The sequence below is a fragment of the Corvus cornix genome, chromosome 10, assembly GCF_000738735.6.
Source record: "Corvus cornix cornix isolate S_Up_H32 chromosome 10, ASM73873v5, whole genome shotgun sequence".
In the NCBI taxonomy this organism is placed as follows: domain Eukaryota; kingdom Metazoa; phylum Chordata; class Aves; order Passeriformes; family Corvidae; genus Corvus; species Corvus cornix.
Window position 1 is genome coordinate 20,055,373 of NC_046340.1, and position 18,304 is coordinate 20,073,676.

The window sequence follows — 18,304 nt, forward strand, 5'->3', positions numbered from 1 at the left end:
CCCCAGGAGCAGCGGGTCCCAGAACGAGCATGGGGAGCTCACCGGCAGTGGCCAGCCCAGCTCCGTCCTGGCTTTGGCAGGATCTCCCTTTCCAAAGAGTGCCTTGAGGCATTTTTGGCTGGATGGGGTCAGGCACACGGTGAAGAAGGGCAAGAAGCTGAGAGGATGAGGGGAATGGCTCCCAACAGCCAGAGATCCTGAGCCCTGCCATGTGGGGATGGGAGGTTTGGGGTTAGAGGTGGGCTCTGTGCCTGCTCACAGGTGCTCTTCCAGCCCTTTGGGATCACTGCTGAGTGCCCAACCCTACATCCTTCTACTGATGTGTACCAAGGCAGCAGCCACCCCCCAAGACCTGGCCCCCAGCAGCTGTGTAGAACACCTTTGGAATAAGCTGAATTTTGCCTTTTTCTCTACTCCCTCACACTGAGCCTTTCCACATGTTGCCATGTCCGTGCTCATCATGCACTGGGCTGTGATCCCTTTGTGCCGCGGGGCTCCAGGCCTTGCCATGGTCTAAGAGTTCCTCCTCATTACCCTGAGCCCACCCTGCTCTGGGGGGGGATGGAGTGACCCCCCAGCACTCCCAGCATCCCTTCTCCTCCTCTTTCCCAGGAATGTGGTGGGAGCTGCCAGCTCGACTGCTTGCCACAGTCCCTGGGTGTCGGTTGTCCCAGCCCTCTGCCCCATGGGAGAGGAGGAGGAGGGTGCGAAGCCTTCGTGCTGCAGCACTGGAAATCATCCCATGCCATTTGCCCTGGGAGTTGTCTTCTGGCTCCATTTGCTGCCTGTGGGATCTCTGAGGTGCTGAAAAGGGTGGGGCTGGATCCAAGCCCACCCACATTATTCCTCGGTGGGAAAATTCTCGCGGGTGTTTCAGCCCTGAGCTGCCCGCGATCAGCACAGAGTTTATGGTGGGGGAGCTGCTGTTCAGTGTGGCCAAGGGCAATGGGATTCTCCTGCTTCCTTCCTCCTCTGGCTCCATCCCCCCATCCGCTCTGTCCCTTGTGTCCCACCACTATGGTCCAGTCAGCTGTGCTGGGATTCCTGGAGACTTCCCTGCACTCTTGTTACATGGAGATCCTACTGTCTTGGTGGATGTCCCTTGAGAGTGATGGGGAATATCTAGAGTGCCAATAGGAGCAGAGCTGGAAAGGGATGGGGGGCTTGGGGAGTCATCCTGGGGTCCTGGTGCCTTGGGGAGAAGGAGGCAGGAGAGGCCTTCCTTGTGGGCTGTGTGGGAGAGGCAGGACACAGAGGGTTGCAAGTCTGAGCACCCAGGGAGGAGGTGCCAGGCTGGTTCCAGGTGGTGCAGCTGCAGCTCCTGCTTCTGTCCCAGGAATGCAGCACCATCAGACAAGACCATGGCAAAGTGGGATCTTGTACCAACTCTGTCATCCCATAAAATCCCACCTGCCCATCACGCCTAGTGCTTGTTAAAATCCCTATCCCGAGGTGCTGCTTCCCCAGATGGGTCACCCATCCCATGCCTGAGCCAGGCTTTAATATGAGCCCATGATTTGGCTCCATATTAAGCCAGATCCATCTCCTGCATCCACCTCCTAGAGTGGCAGCTGCCTTGTCACCTCCCTGTCCTTTGTCACTTACAGCTCATATCTACCTGGTGCCTGTGGGTTTCAATCCCTAAGGGTTTCACATCCACCGTTGTCTGTAGGATTCCGTGGGATCCCTGCTGGATCACAGGCCCTGCTCGTGTCACTGCAGCAAAGCCGAGATCATTCCCAATGGAACTGCCTTGCCTGGCAAGGGTTTTATTTTCCTCCTGTGTTAGTGGCATCACAGTTTTGCCAGGAAAGATGCACTGACCCATCCCTGGTTTGTCCTGCGTTCCTGTCTGATGCTGGTTTTTCCACCCTTGGAAGCACCATTCCTGGTCTGAGATTTGCTGAACATCAACACCAAATGCCCAGAAAACCTTTTACCCAATCCTTGAAAATACTTCAGTAAAAACGGACCTGGTTTTATTAATACAAGTTGTCTTGGAGCCTGTCAGCATTGACTCTCTGGTGTGCGAGAACAGTTTTTCCTCTTCATCAGGATAAGGAAGCATTTCTCGTCTTTCTCTCTTTTGGGCTGTAAGAATTCTCTTCTCATCCCTCTTCTCCTGTTGCTTTAAACATCTGCTGGCTCCCTCCCACCTGCCCCAGCCCCAAAAGCCAGAGAGACACCCAAACCTCTGGCCTTCTCAGCATCACCTCCTTTGCCAGGGATTTGGGTCTTGTGTTGCCCTTGTTTGGGACAAAAAGCATCAGAAAAAATCGGCATCTCCTTCAGTGCCTTCCTGAAACCACACTGATGGTGGCACACTCAAGAAATGGTGTCACCTCTCCGGGCTGGAATACCCACAGCAGCCCCTGAGTGGGCGGATGGAGTTGGTGCTCCCCTCTCCATCTGCAGGACTCGGAGAATTCCTGCATGTTCCTGCTCCAGGCACTGACATATCCAGCTTGGATCCTGCATCCCATCTCCCATTGGCACAGCTCGCCGCACCAGTTCACCTTCCTGCTTTTGGGGTGTCCTGGAGACAGGACTGGGGCATCCCCACTGAGGTGAACCGAAATTTCCTCACCGAACTGGGGGGCTGATGCTGAGGCTTTGGGAGGTTTTGGGGTGTCCAGGCGCCAGGGTTGAGATGAGCTGGAATTTTCTCCCTGGTCAGCAGGGCCAGGGTTGAGATGAGCTGGAATTTTCTCCCTGGAAAGCAGGGCCAGTGCTGAGACTTTGGGTGGGAAGCAGAGGGTTTAGGGGACATGTCACCTCCAGGGCATGAAAACGGCTGGGGACCCAGGTGCTCTTTCCAGGAGAGTGTTTGAAAGGGGAAAGTGGCAGCGTGGGGCACGATGTGGTGGGTTTGGGGTAGGTGTGGATGCCCCGGGGTGGTGATGACCCCTGCCCCCCGCCCTTCTGTGCTGGCTCAGGGAGCTAAAAGCATGGCCTTGGGGGGACTGTGCCGGGCTGAGGTCTCACAAGACACCGCTCAGAGCGTGAAACACCCCCAAAAGATTCCCCCCCCCCCATTTCCGAGGTGGCACCACGGGGGCTCCGCCTCCTAGGGCAGGGAATGCGCCGCTCCGGGCTTTGTCTCGCTCCGGCTCCCGATCCTCCGGGCGGTAAATCCGCTCCGTGTTTTCCCCGCCGCCCGGGGACGCCGCTCCGCGTTCCGCCCTCCGCGTTTTGCGCCGCGCCCGCCCCGCCCCGCCCGGCGGACCCGGCGCGGCCTGCGCGGCGCGGCCTCAGCGCGTGGCGGCCCCGGCCGGCCCGGCCCGGCCCCGGCCCCGGCCCCGGCCCGCATGGAGCGCACCTAGGGCGGACACCCCAGCGACCGGGTGAGTGCGCGCCGGGCCGGCCCCGCGCCACGCCGCCCAGCCTCGGGGAGGTGGGGGTGAGGGGGGCGGCAGTTGGGGCTCGCCTCGGGCACCCCCCCCCCCCCCCCCCGCCCCTTCCGCACGGGCTGGGCCCGGGCCGCCGCCGTGAGCCCTGACCGCCGGGACGGCGATATGTGCCCTCCCCCCTTCTTCCCTGTGACCCCCGGGAACGCGGCTGTGCCCCCCCCCCCCCGTGACCCTTGGGGACGGGGCTCTGGGTACCCGTTCTCCGGGACCATTGGGAACGGGGGTTTCAGTGCCCCCCCTCCGCCCCCCCCCCCCCGCCCCCGTGACCCCTGGGAATGGGGCTGTGCCCCCCCCCGGGACCCTTGGGACGGGGGTCTGTGTGCCCCCCCCACCCCTGCGACCATTGGGGACGGGGATGTGTGCCTCCCCCTCCCTCACCTCTGGCCGTGGGGATGGAGCTCCGGGTGCCTCCCCCCGGGACCACGGGGGCGGTTGCGGGTCCCTCCCGTGCCCGTTGGGAAGGAGCCCCCGCGGGTGTCGTGGCCGTTGGGGGTCGGGTCCCCCCGAGAGATGCGGGGCCCGGCTTTGGCATCGCGAGGGTCGCGCTCAGGGTCCCGGGGTCCCCACGGCTGCAGGGAGGGGGTGTCCCCTGCGTGGGGTCACCGCCGTGCCAGCTTTTGCGGGGAGGATCGGGGTTGGGGGGGTGATGCAGGCGGGGAGGGGGGTCCCGAGGGGATAGCGGTGTTCCTGGGCGGAGGGGGGGTCACCTCTCTTGACCCCCGTCTCTGTGCAGGGAGGGTTTGGGGGGTACAGGAGCAGAGGGACCGCGGGAGCGGAGGTTCCCTGGACCCCAGCTCTTTTGTAGTGCCGGCAGGGGCTTCTCGGCACAAATCCCGGGAAGATTAAATGTTCCCCAATGCGTTTAGCGAGTTCCTGTGAGTTTGTGGGGGGGTCAGACCCCGAGAGCGGAGCCCCTCCGGGCATCACCCCTGGGGCCGGGCCGTGTGCCGGCGGCCCGGTGCCGCAGGACGAGCCGCCCTCTTTCAAGTCCTTCGAGCCCCCGTTGGCCAGCGGGGCCGATCCGGAGGTGACCCCGCCGGTGACAACGTGGCCGGGTGTCCCGCGAGGGCTGGGGCGGCCGGCGGGGCAAGCACTCCTGCCGTGCGCTCTCCCGCCCGTTGTGTACACGGGGAAGGTCACAGGTTCAGGTCTGGTCTGCGAGATTTGGCTCCCCTCCATCTCCCAGCAGCCTTCCTTTTGCCTTTCCTTTTTCCCTCCTTTCTGGGAAGGCCCTTTCCCTTGGAGGAGGCGTTAGACACTCATTTTCCAAAGCGTGCACCGAAAAGCCCCGTGGGCTCTTTCCCCCTCCTTCAGAATATCCATGGATGCTGGTGTCGGGGGTGGCTTTTGGGCTCTATCGTGCGCAGGCAGTTCCTCGCCTGGACATCCTCAGGAAAACCTATTTCCATGCTTTGTGCAGTGACTCCAGCATCGGATTATGCTGCACATTTCTAGCTCTTTGTTGGCAGTACGCGACCGCACATGCATGGCAGTCAGAAAATCCAGGCAGCTGATTTTATTGATTAACTCTTGACCAGAAATAATTTATAATTTATTATTTTGAAGCTGTTTCAGTCGCAAAACACAAATCCTTGCCCTTTTATGCCCTCATTCATCCAGTGAGGTTTTCTCCTCTCCTGTGAGGAGGAGAAGGGAGACGTGTGCAGCACCGAGAGCGTGGCGTCTCTGTGGTGGAAAAGGACAAGGATTTAATGTTTCACCTGGGCTGGCCTGGTGTGCAGGGCAAGGGCTGCCTCTCGTTAGAGCCACTGGAGGAAATTAATTATCAAGCAAGTTGTAATGACCTGTAATTGAGTATGGCCAGAGCACGGGGAGGGGGTTTTATTCCTTTCTCCAAGCCAGGCACTCGGTCTGTGTGTTTGGTGAGTCGCCATTAGGCTGCTTGTTAGCCTCAGGGGCCGGTGTGTGTGTGCATGGAGGTATCTCTTAACACACTTGTTATCTCTGTGCCTGCTGAAAGCGGCCTGAGTTTTTGGGGGGATCCATCTGTCCGTCTGTAGCCCTGTGCTGGGTGGTAGCCCCAAATAATCCCTCCCTTGCCTCAGTTGCAAAGTCCCCTCACGCTTCCTTGCACCCGGTTTGTCGGATGTCGGTGGTGACGGCATTGCTTCTGCTGCCTCAAAAGCTTTTTCCCTGTAAATTGAGCTGAAAAGGTGCATTTCTGGGAAGAAAGGGCTCGCAGAGGCGGTTGAGGTGTTCTCACATGGTATTGGAGCTACCCAACAGCTTGTGTGTCTTTATTTTGAATTAACAAGAAGGATGGACCAGAGTTCGCTCCGTCTGGTTTATTCTCTTGGAGAACAGGGCTGCCTTGAATCAAAAATTGCCTCCAGGTTATTATTTACAGTGTATTCTTAATTGTGATTGCATACATTAAAAAAAAACCAGGACCTGCCTGTCTTTGTAGCACTTCCATGTGGGCTTCATTCCCCAGACAAAGTCGTTGTCTGTGTGTTGTGTCCAGGCCACGACAGGGTGGAGACCCACATCTGGGATCCCACTCCTGGGCTCAGCTTATGGTGGTTGAGGACCAAAGTCACGTGTCGTGCCTGATTTAATTGGCATTTCCATGGTGTAGGGATCTTTCTCTGCATTCTTGTGGTGGGAAGAGGAAAAGTCTTGAGCTCGACCTTGGCCGGGCTGGGAGTGGGGATGCACCTCGGCACTGTCCCGAGGCCACTGCACGGCATGGCTCCGACTGGGATTAGGGCCTGTGGGTGCTGATGCAATACTAGTCCCAGATGTAATGCAATAAGCCTCTTTGTCCCCTTTATCCAGAGCATTATATAAATAAGATGGTATTTATGGTCCCAGGTATGTTGTTCCGGGGCTGTGTGACATCCTGCGTGCGCAGCGATGCCCTTTGAGTGTTGGCTCTGTTGCTGGTGTTCCTGGCCAGAGACAGGGACCCTCTGGGGGCAGATGCTCCTGGGGAGTGCGTCAGATGCTGGCTCCCTGCGGAGAGGAGGTGAGGCTGCAGATGACCTTGCCAGGAGCTGGTGACAGTTTAACCCTGCTTGGTTGCTTGTATGCGGTGAAGGCAGCAAGTGGATCAGTGCTGGAGTCCGTGGGGTGGTTGCCCACTGAGGTCATGGAGAAGTCCATGGTTATCCTAGCAGGCTTCCTGCAGCATACAGACTGCTGGTTCCCCAGCCTTGGGTTTGGGAGAGTCACGTGTCTGTTCCCAAACCTGTATTCCATTGCAACTGATGGTGGTTTGTGGAGATATTTTTTGGGAAGTACCAAAGTCTCTGAAGCACCTGGAGATGGCCCAGGCTGTCTGCAGTTCTCCCGTGATGCCTCTTCTGGTGCTTCATGGGCTCTCTGGACATGGGGAGAGCTTGTCCTTTTCCCTTGGGTCTTTGCTTGCTTACTTGGGAACATCCTAATTTGGGTGCTTGTGGCAGTGGGTGGAGGAATGAGGATGCCATTGCATGGGGTTGCCTGACTCCATCAGGGTTTGGGGTTGGGGTGGGTGTGTGTTGAGGAGCCTGTGTGGGCGTGAAGGACCTTTTCTAAGATCAGGGGTAGGTAGATGAACTGGCTTAGAGCATGCAACTGTCCTGGGAGCTCATTGGTGGCCACATGTGGCTCCTGAACCAGAGCTTTGGCCACCCTGGCAGCAACTGGTCTGCTCTGTGTTCCCATGCTGGGTTGACTTGGATGAGGAAGGGTGTTGCTTTGTGTTGGGAAAGGGCAGGAAAAGAGATCCCGCTGGGATATGGCTTATTTTGCCATGCAGATGCACTTTCCTGCTACCGAGGGTCGGTGCCTTGAGGTATGACGTGATGTCAGAGGAAGGAGTGAGGCTGAGCTTGAACAATCTTACAGTAAGAAAATAGGGAATGGCTGCCTGACCAGGAAACTTGCTCTGGGACTCAAGTTGCTCTTGTGATTGATTTTTTTTCTTCAAAGGAAACCAATTCCCATCTGCATTTGGGTGAAAAATCAGTTTTTGAGACGAGCCCAAGAGGTTGTTTTGTTTGCTCCGCAGCTGAGTGTCCTTCACATTCACAAAACCCACTGACGTAGCTGCTGAGCGTCAGCTCAGATGTGGTGTGAGGGGTATGAAAGGATGCAAGTGCAATTTTTTGTGGATGAATAAGGATAATTTCAGGACGACCTTGATATTTTGTATTGAAACATTAAATGCCCAACTTCTACAATTCATTGCCTTGTTCATGGCGTAAGAAAAGGAAGGATGACGTTGCTTTATGCTGCTCTTTCCCCAAGCACAGAAAGGTTTTGTGGCATTGGATTTCCCCTCTAAGCTGTTCTTGGGCCGCTCATTCTTCCAGTGGCTGGAATGATGAGATCTCTACAGTGCTTCATCATGTGCAATGGGGCTATGCTGATTTATTGATAACAAAATTGATTTTAATGAATTTGCTGAGCCCATTTGTGGTTTGGATTAAACAGAGCATTGTTGGTTCAAGTGGGTCCAAAGATTTGACTTGGAGTTTTCCTGGTGCTCCTCCAAGGGGATGAAGGGCGGATCAGGAGGAGTGTGCTGTGCAGCTTTAAAGGAGTGAAAATGAGGTGTGTAATGACTTCACTAACAGAAACCACCGTGAATCCAATAGGAGAGGACGAATCTTGCTCATCTCTTGGAGAATTACTTCTCCTTCCCCGAAGGCTTAGTAGCCTTGTTGAAATTTCTTCTTGTCCTGAGGATTTCTTGTTTATTTTTGAGGGGGTTTCACATCTAATCTGCACCTTCCCTCTGCATCCATTGCCACAAGTAATTCCAAGTACACTAGGACTCCCCAAATAAGCCCAGCCCGCTTTGATGCATGGTTTTCGTTGGGTTTTATTGTATTCCTGTGCGCTGGCTAATTCACAAAATTCAGCAATTTGCAATGGGTCATTAGCACGAATTAGCAACTTTCTGATAGATATCAGAGCTCCACAAATGCGCTGTATTAATCTAGGAGATACACCTATTTATTATCCCTCCCAGGGAAAAAAAAAAGGGATTTCTCGGCATGGTACTTGCTCTGCTTGCATTTGTCCCTGTCTGCATCTGCCTTCCCTCCTCCTTTACTTCACAGTCTGGTTGTTTTTTTCCCAAAGTGTTCCCAGGCTGATGATGTGACAGGAAGAGGGATTACAGCCGTGCGCACTGGCCTTGCTACAAACGGAGCCTCAGCTTTGGGAGCCAAGGTGCCCTAATTGGTTATCGAATGAAGGGAATTAAAGGCATTAATAGGTGAAGTGGCAGCTCCTTTGGTTTTGGAGCGGTGGAGAGATGTTCATCCTCTTCAGAAGGCTGGGAAACAGCCAAGGCTGGCTGCATGCTCTGCTCCTAAAAGGAAAGATAAAGGAAATAAAGCCCAGAAGCTCTCCCTTCCCTGGGAGCAAGCAAGCCAGCAGCTATCGGTCCTCTCCAACCAGTGCTGCTGTGCCCCTCTCCTGTTGAGGGACACTGCTCAGCTGGGATCACTGCAGTGCTCTTCCTTTGGATGAAGAAGATGGGAAAGAGATGTTGACTTTGCTGCAGAGTGGCAGCACAGCCAGTGGTTTGCTGTTCCTGCTGTACCTCTGTGAAGGGTGATCCTTGTTGGATACCTGCATCTCTTGTGACCATGAGAACCCAGTTTGGGTTCATGATGGGGCTGGGGGCCAGCAGGGAGACCAGGAGCAAGGTGAGGAGCCAGGCTGCCTCCGGAGCCTTGTAGGGAAAGGGAGCTGGTGACTGGTTCAGTAGCGCCCACCCTGCTCCCACCAACACCCTGAGCTCGGGATGCTGCCGGCACCCGGCTGCCTTTCTGCATCCCTGCTGACACCATTGGGTGAGCAGGGGAAAAGGGCAAGCTCCCTTTTCTGGCACTTACTCCAGTGGTTATTTATGCCTGTTGGTTGTCTTTGGTCTTCGCCAGGTCTTCTTTCTTCCCATCTCCGTGACTAATGCTTTGAGGATCTTTCCTGGTCACATCCATCTTGCTGCTTCCTCTTGCTGCTGGCGATCTTCCAGCCTGCATGGAGTGTTGAAGTTTGGGAACCTCTTGGGTTATTTTTATGTGCCCTCTACCTGCTTCTAGGCTGCGTGAAAGGACAGGCCACCAGTTCAGATACCTTTGAGCCTCTCATAAATCAGTTCACTTCTGTGTTGGGGTTAGCAAGAATGTAACTGCACTGGTTTTAAATCCACACAGCTCTTCCACTTTCCCAGTGGAAACCAGCTCTCTGTTCAAGGGACAGCCATTCCCCAGGTTTATCCCTATGGGAAGCATTGCAGTGCCAAGCAGATTGGCTCAGATATCTCGTTTTGAGTGTTTAATGTTATTTTTGGCACCAGCCAGCAGTGACACGGCTGGCTGGGCTCAACAAGAATGATTCGCCTTTGTGGTGTTAAAGGAACACCAGGGCCGTGTCAGGTGCTGCCAGAATGCACTGGCTTGTCTGGGTTAGACTCACCCAAAGGGCTTCCAGGTTAGTCCTGGCTGGTTATTGCTCATGGTGTTGCTCTGCTTTTGCCACCGGGTAGCTGCCAATGGCCCGTGTGTCAGCCTTCGACAGCTGGACCCTGTGGCGCTGCTGCTCTACTCCTGTGGCGCTGCCAGTGCCTGCTGGGCACCTGCTGGGTGCCAGTGATGCTATGACACCAATGGGCAGCACATGAGGATCACGGGGAGAGCAGGGGATGCAGATTTTGGGTGAAGATGGAGCTGTGTTTCTGGTTATTGATAAACCATTGTGTGCAGGTCTGGGCATGGCAGTTCCACATGGGTATCTTCCAGCATGCAGACTCAACAGTGAGGGGTAAATCCTTGTCGGGCAGCCCTGATGCAGGGTAGATCTGAGAGTTGAGCTTGCAGGAGGGAAGCTGCTCTGTCATTTTACCTATTGAATACTTTTTCTCCCACACATGTGGGTTTTTCAATTCCTCTTTCCCTATACAGCCGGAAGTTTAGATACCGGGCACCCGTTTGTGCTTGTGAATGTGTGTGCTGAGAATGATCTCAGCCATATTCAGCTGCCTGAGATTTTAGAGTGTGCAAGGTCATGCTTGCTGGAAGATGTCTATCGTGGCATTTTTGATGAGCAGGCTGTGATCCAGAGCCTGAGCCTTGCTACTCCCTGCTCATCTCCATGGCAGAGGCTTGGGAAGGGGACACGGCTCACGCAGGACAGTGCTGTCAGAGCTGTAACAAAGCGCTGGCATGACTCTTGCCCCTACTCGTGCTGTGCTTGATGCCCCTCGAGTCTGTACCACTGTGTTATCCTAGCACTGCGGCCTTTCCTGCAAACCTGACTCCTGCCTGGCAGGAGGTCTGTCAGCTCTCTGCAGGGGTGCTGTGTGTGCAGAACATTGCTGGACTTAAGGGCAGCTACAAAGGTGAGCCATATGGAGAAGTCGAGGGGCAGCAGATAAAAATTGTACTGGGAGAGGTTTCATCTCAACATAAGAAAGAAATTTTTTACAGCCATTCCTGAAACAGCTCCCTCTGGGACACAGTAAGAGTCCATGCCAGTGGAGGTTGTCAAGATGTGACTGGACAGGGTGGTGGATAATCTCACCTGATCTCCCTTTTCCACAAAAGGTTGGAGCAGGTGACTTTTCAAGGTCCCTTCCAACTGCTCTGCTCTACGGCTCTATGACCCAAGTCATGTAGACATGTACGTTTCAGGCTTGTGTGTAACGATGGTGCTTGCTCAGCTTCCCACCGGAGAAGTGACTCCAGCAGTGCAATTTGGCAGAGAGTGAGCAGATGTTCCAGAAAGGTGCTGTTTGCCAGCCGTCCTTCACAGGAATGGAATTGAGGGTTTGGTGCCTTCACGTGGGTCTGTAGGTATCAGTATGCCTCCTGCTTGACCTGAGGACCATGTGCTGAGGACCACGTGATGGTTCTCTTGCTGGTAGTTTTCTTGAAATATGAAGCTCTTGGACTTTGTTATGAGTTGGTGGAGGAAATGTGAACTGTGTTTTATTCAGTACAGAAGTAGTACCTTGAAAAGAATGCATAAGTTGAGAGACATCAAAAATCAAATAACTAAATCTGAAGAACTGCAGGCTCTCGAAGCATGAATAGACAAAAAGTTTGGACTTTGGTGATGACACTTGCAAGACTGATGGGAGGATTAAAGAGGTCCTTGTTTCAGTTTTCCCCGTTTCACGATACAAAGGAAAGCCTGAAACTCTTGGTCCTCTTTGTGTTCTCCTTTTCTGTGTGCCTTGTGTATCAGGGCAGCGTGTAGCCTGTTGGGAGTTGAGGAAAGTGGGGGGTTCTCACAACGTTGGCTTTGCTAGTCAGACATATTCAAGAACCCTGGGTTTTTCAGCCCTAGATCAAGTTGATCCTCGTGGTGTTCGGATTATAGAAGTGTCAAGAAGAAGCAAACGCTAGGTTTTAGCTATTCTGGTATTTTCTTCAAACACACAGGCACCGTGTGCCTGTCTTTTGTATTGACAGCTTTGCTGGACATTGTCATGTGCTGCAGTTGTGTGGAGTGTTGCTATAAAAGTAATGTTTTAAAGTAATGAGTGAATGGGAGTAGGTGTGAGGTTGAATTTTGATCCCAGGAGCATCTTTTGCCTGATGATGAATGTGAAGTTGAGGTCTGAGTGTGTATTTGGGAGCAGATGGGTGTTGTGGCTAAGTCTCTGGAGCTTTGCTTCAGGTAGGGTGATTGCCTGGCTGCCCTGCACCAAAGTGGTCTCTGCTCACCTCTCCACTTTCCTCCATCTCCAGCCTCTTCCAGTGACCTTGTCTGTCCTGCTTTTGTCATGCCTGGACTGAAGTATTTCAAGCTTTTCTCAAGAATGCCAACAAATGACTCATCGCTCGAGTGCTGCCCTGTCTCAGGTTCATCTCCAGTGTCAAGGCTCAGCCTTCGGAAACTTGGGAGTCCTGGCCTAAGTTTGTCGGTGTCTCTCTGGGCGCTCTGGCTGCAGTGCATGCTGGAAGATGTAGTCTTGATGGGGTGCACCTCCATGTTAAAAAAAGAAGGGTGGCTCCATTTTATTCAAATTGGGTTCAGCCTTCCTCCCTCCTGGCAGCTTGCTGGTGCCGTCCCGCTCAGCCTTGAGAGCCACTGAAGTTCTCCCGGCACCTTGTGTGAGCGCAGAGGCGGGAGCACAACTCCTCCATTCAAAATCTTGCTTAATTCCACATTGAACAGCTTGTTTTGAAGCCCTGCGCCTTGGCGTGTTTTGCAACAGCTCGGACTCCCGCGGGGTGCAGGCGGTGGAGGGATCCTGCCCCTGTTGGGTGGCAGTTCTGGAGGGTGTCATGGCAAATCTCCTTTGTCTGCTACGGCCTGACTGATGTCTGGGGGAGAGCGAACTCTCCTCCCCTGCGTGATTTCTTGAGCTGAAAGCAGCAAGTGAGTGAGGAAGCTCCTTTGTGCAGATTTCTCCGTCTCCTCTTGTTCGTGCCAGCTGGCTCGCGTTCAACATTTCTCTTTTTTTCTCTCTTTTTTTTCCTCTTCTCTTCTCTTCTCTCTCCCCCAGCTCTAGAGAGAGGGGGTGGGGAGAAAGGGAACATCTTAAAAAGAAATCTGCAGAAAAGACATGGGAGTTACTTAACAAAAATCCAACCCAAACAAGCCCAGCTGGGGGATTACAGGCACGGCGGTAGGAGCTGAGTGGGGAGTGAGCGCGGCAGCGCGGGTTAGGCAGTGTGTTCCCCCCCACTGCCCTGAGTTTCTTTAGTCGTAAAAGGAAACAAAAAGGGATCTTGTGCAGAGGCAGCGGATGGGGAGAGCAGCCGGCTGGCTGCCAGCGGCTGGAGGAATGGCCTCGGCACTGCAGCCCCTAGTGCTGCTGCTGCCTCAGCTGGGGGCTTGTGGGGAGCCCTTTGGGGGTTTGGCAAGCTGGGAGGGCAGCATCCCTTCCATGCCGCTGCCTTTGGCTCTTTCGGGAGGGAGCGGAGGGCTCTGCTCTCCAGGGTTGCTGCTGGCTGGAGCAACCATCTCACCAAACCCTCGGCTCCCTGCCTTGTGCCCGCCGGAGGAAATGCTGCGTCCTGCAGATTTCCCCCCCACCTTCCCTGTCCTCTTTGCCGCTCCTTCTTGCAGGCATTCCTGAGAGTTAATCAGGGTGAAAATTGCAGTCGGTCATGTCTGGAAGCCACCAGAGGCTGATCCTGGAGCGCTGCAGGCTGGAGCACATGGCTATGAGACAGTCTCCCTATGTGTGGGCTGGCTGCTGCCAGAAGAGCTTTCTCCTACGTCTCACCACCCTTGGGCAGTCAATCCTTCCCAGCTTTGGTCTCCTGGCCTCCGGAAACTGGCAGAGAAGGCCGGAGTGGCATGGGCTTGGTGGGTTCTGAGCATCCTGCGCCGGTTTTAGCACATAGAGCCAGGGGCTGGTGCAGTTTCCTTGCTACCTTTTGGAAGTGGAGCTGTTCTGGTGGAAGAACTGTCTCTAGGTGTGTGTGCAGCCCTGAAAGTGAACTTTCAGGTTTGTCTCCGAATACGGTTTGGCTCAGTCCCAGCCCGTAGATGTGGATTATAGAGGTCTCAGCACCTAATGGAGCTGAATTATTCATGTCTGGTGCTGTGTGTGTGCAGCATTCCCAAGCAGAAAGCTGTCTCCTTGTAGGATCTGCGCTCCAGGACTGCTCTTAAAACGCTTTGTTGGCAGGTCTCCAGGCCAACAAGTGAGCACATGCCTTTCATGTTGTGCGGGGATCAATCCTGCGATGGCAGGAGGTAAGGGGAAGGACACGTTTACAGCTGAATCAATCTCCTCGCTCTGTTTTCTGAGATGCTGTGATTTGTGGCAGCATTACTCCCCCGGCAGGAGAGTGGGGAGGATCTGGATACCACCCGGTGCTTCTCCAGCTTGGGCAAAGCAGGCGGTGGGAAAGGCACTTCTTTCTCTGGGCCGTGGGATGCGGTGGCCAGGGGTTCCTATGCACCCAAAATAACAATGGTGTGGCAGGTTGGGGTCCCTGGGGCTTTGACTTGGGAGAGGGACCCCAAATGCTCCTCTGGCTGCAGAGGCTGAGCCCGTGATAGTGGAGTATAGAAGTGGGGAACTGGGATGGGAGTTCTGGGGAGGGAAAAAGCTGTGGAAAAATGCTTTGGAGCCACATGCAATGGAGAATGTTCAGGAGATCCCCCCCAGATCGCATTCCAGGGTCCCAGCCTTCAGCTCTGGTCTGGAAAGGGCCGATCCCTGCCCCAGTCCCTCTTCCTGTGGTGGCATGTCTGGAGTTCCCTGCCCCACTCTCGTTAGGACGTGCCTTTCCCCTGCTCTTGCCAATCCAGCATGTTCCTGTCCGTCCTGTTTGTGGTTCCCTTCCGTCTGCGTTAGCAGAGCCTGTGCTCCCTCGGCGCCTCCTCCGTAGGGTGAGGGTTTTTGCTCCTCTTGTTTTCTAACCCTTTGATTGTTCCTGTCTCTCTAATTGCCGGGGACCCAGCGGACTTCTGGGCTCCTTCTTCCTTTTGTTGTGGTAGGAGTTGGCAAAAGCTGCTGCTGTTTGCAGAGTTTCAGACCCAAGTCCCACTCATCTGCTCTCCTTATTGCACATGTATAAATAATATTTACAGAGATGTGTGTGCCTGTGTATGTGCACGTTTGGAGCAGCAAGGTGAATTCCCTGGTGGGAGTGGAGAGCTGGCGAAGCTGGCGTCGTGCAGGTGTTGATGGAGCAGGTGATAATATGCGTGTTGCAGTACAACCCTGCAGATTGTCTGTCTTTTTCCTGCCACTGCAAGGTCAGATCCTTGTCTGTTTTTCCCTCTGACCCGAGCCTGCCATGGCTCTTTGCGTGCTCCGACTTTGGGTTGGCACCTCTTGGATTTGGAGATTGAACTTCATCTTCTGCTGTCAGCTCCTGTGGGTTGTTCCTGCGCATCAGTGGTCATCAGTGGTCCGCCACTTCATTGGGATTGTTCCTGAATTCCATGCCTCACCTTAGGGCTGGGAAGGGACTGGTACCAGCCAAAAATCTGGTTCATCCAGCTCGTTACCGTCTTTGCCCACCCGCACAAAGGAATTGCTGTGGATCCGTGACACAAAGAGTGTTGCGCAGGGGTGAGGTGCTCGCTGCCAATCGCCGGCCCCATCGGTGATTTGGAGAGAGGCTCTGGAGAGGCAGGTTGATGGGGTTGGTTTGGACACAGCAGCTTGGAACTGGGGAGCAGGTGCTGGGGCAGGAGTAGGAAGGGGAGGAGGAGGCGGCCATAGAAACACGCAGGGCAGCTTTGGGAAGCCGTTAGCGACTCCGGTGCACAAAGTGATCTCCTGATTCGGCATTTTCCCTGCTGCTGAAATGAGAGGTCAGTGCTTTTCATTTCTAGCTTGCATGCAAGCCCCCCAGTTCCTGGGGTTAAAAATCTCCGTAATGACCTGTCAGAGAGTGGATTATTAGCTGTACAGAGCCGAGGATGCTGTGGGGAGCAGATGGAAAATGGTCTGGCTGCGGCAGCCTGGCTGATGAAAGAATCCCTGGCATTTTTACAGTGTTTGCATCTCTGGAAATGCACCATGAAGCTGCTTTCCAGGCTCCTGCCTGCTGGGGTTTGAAGAAATTTGTGTGTGTGTGGTGTGTTTTTTTGTTGTTTTTTTTTTTTTTTACCTCTCATTTCTCTTTAAGTCACCTGTTTTTGAAGTGTCACTTGTAAATAGTACCAGGAGCAGGCAGGCCTGCAGCTTGGCAGGGAAGGGGATGACAGTGCTGCTCGAGAGCAGCCTCATCCAAATGGGTGGTCAAGGATTTCTTAAGGATTCTGGAGAGCAGGCGGCCTGGCTGGGCGGTGCTGGGAAGAAGCTGTTACATGTGTTAATTATGTCTCGTCAGGGTAATTGCCAAGACTCGGGTGCTGTGTCAGGTTGTGCGTGGGTGTCTTTCTTGTTTCTCTCCCTGGGAGAGAGGCTGGGAAGCAGGGAGGAGATATTTTGTGCTCTCCGGGGTCAGCTGTGGTGTGGGCAGGTAGGGCTGAACGCCTGCTTCCCAGTTAAGACTGGGTACTTCTACAATTGCGTCTCTGCTTCCCACTGGAAGCTTATCATGGCCAGAGGCGATGGTGGTAAACACCCCAAATCAGGGTGCTGTGTTGCTCTGCCCAGAGGTGCAGATGGGATGGGAACTCTCATGCTTCCCGTTGCGATTTGGCCTTTGGTGACTGCTCTGACGCGTCCCAAGTGTCACAGGCACTCTGAAGCCTGGGATTTATTTCCCACCAAGGCACTTGACTTCCCTGGCGAGCAGCTCTTGTCCCTTGCAGCAAGGCTGGTGTGGAGAGGAGCCCTCCCTCCGGGTGGCATTGGCAGGAGAGGAATCAATCCTCCCTCCCAGGGGCAGCACTCGATAATTCAGAGGGAAATGGCGAGCAGGGAAATGTGTGAGTAATGTCTTGTTGGAGCCGAGAGCCGTGACCTGCCAGGGCTGGTATTGATCGAGGACTGGTGCCAGATGGCCGCTGCTGCGGGGGCGGCTGTGGAGCAGCCCCAGCCCAGGGGGTGGCAGAAGGATGCTGCGAGGGAGATTTGGGAGGTTGGGGGTTTCACCCTGCCCAGATCTCTCCTGCCTGCAGGTGTGGCTGTCAATGATCTGCCTGCCCATGGTTCTTTGTGTGTAACCCTGTTCTCTTTGCTCTCCCTTCCAGCAGCGATGCCGTCACCTGGGCAGACCCTGACCACTGGAAGCCCCCCAAGGACGTAGGTGACCCCCAGGGCATAGAGGCAGAGGGAAGAGCCTTGAACCGTGAGGGGCCGTTAACTCTAAGATGTCCTTGAGCAGCGGAGCTTCCGGAGGGAAAGGAATTGATGCGAACCCGGTTGAAACGTATGACAGCGGGGATGAGTGGGACATTGGTGTAGGGAATCTCATCATTGACCTGGACGCTGATTTGGAGAAGGATCAGCAGAAATTGGAAATGTCGGGCTCCAAGGAGGTGGGGCTCCCGGCACCCAACGCAGTGGCGACACTACCAGATAACATCAAGTTTGTGAGCCCAGTGCCGGGCCCGCAGGGCAAGGAGGGCAAATCCAAGTCGAAAAGGAGCAAGACTGGCAAGGACAGTGGGAAGCCGACCTCAGGGTCATCCCTGTTCACTCCCAGTGAGGGAGCTGGTGGCAAGAAGGAGGCTCAAGGACGCTCTGGGGATGGTGCGAACTCGGGCGGTTTGGTGCCCGCCGTCACCCCGAAGGGCTCGGAGAAGTCGGCCAAGGCGTCTCGCAGTGTGGCTGGCTCCAAGAAGGAGAAGGAGGGCAGCTCATCCAAAAGCAAGAAGGAAAGGATTGAGGGTGCGGGGGCTGCGGCAGAGAAGGAGCCCAGCGTGCTGCAGCCCCTGGCCCTGGCAGTGAGGGTGGGACAGTATGATGGGGGGCAGGGGACAGAGCCTGCTACTACTGAGCAGCTTGGGAGTATAGCTATTGACACGGGAGCTGCGCTCAATCCTTTGGGAGTAAAGTCGGAGCTGGAGGATGGAGAAAGTGAGTGCCGGCAGCTGAAAAAGGTGAAGTCAGAGAAGGTAAGAAAGGTGTTGGGGCATGGGTGCTGTTGCTGCTGCTCACATGGCGTTGCTGGGACATGGCATTGTGGGTGACAAGGGAGCAGGACCGTGTGTCATGTACTGCTGGGGCCAGCACTGATGTGTGGCCATTGCCTCCTGGTTTTGGCATGAAGGTGGTTTGGCCGTGTGATGTGCTGGTGTCTGGACATGGCGATGGAGTGACACCGGTCAAGCCTGGCTGCTGGGAACCATGTGTGAGCAAATCACCTGCAGACACTGTGCTCCAGGTACCATGCTGCTGTACCCTCTGAGATTTGATTTTTCTCGGCACTGTGGCTGTGCTGAGTGAGTCCTCTCTGGCCTCTGTCACTCTGAAGTCAAGGTGATGTCCTGGTGCTTTGCCTGCTCCATCTCCCAAGGGGACGCAGAGTCTGTGCTGTGCTCTGCATCCCACTGGCTTCACC

The 18,304-nt window shown here is 54.9% G+C and overlaps 1 protein-coding gene across 1 annotated transcript in view; it reads left to right on the top strand.

The window, feature by feature from the left end:
* The first annotated feature begins 3,256 nt into the window (after positions 1-3,256).
* Positions 3,257-18,304, top strand: part of ZNF609 (zinc finger protein 609) — a 62,819-nt gene continuing 47,771 nt past the window's right edge. Inside the window, 2 exon segments of the mRNA XM_039557976.1 lie at positions 3,257-3,344; positions 16,992-17,858. Of these exon segments, the coding sequence (XP_039413910.1) occupies positions 17,112-17,858 (747 nt within the window). The 5' untranslated portion in view covers positions 3,257-3,344; positions 16,992-17,111.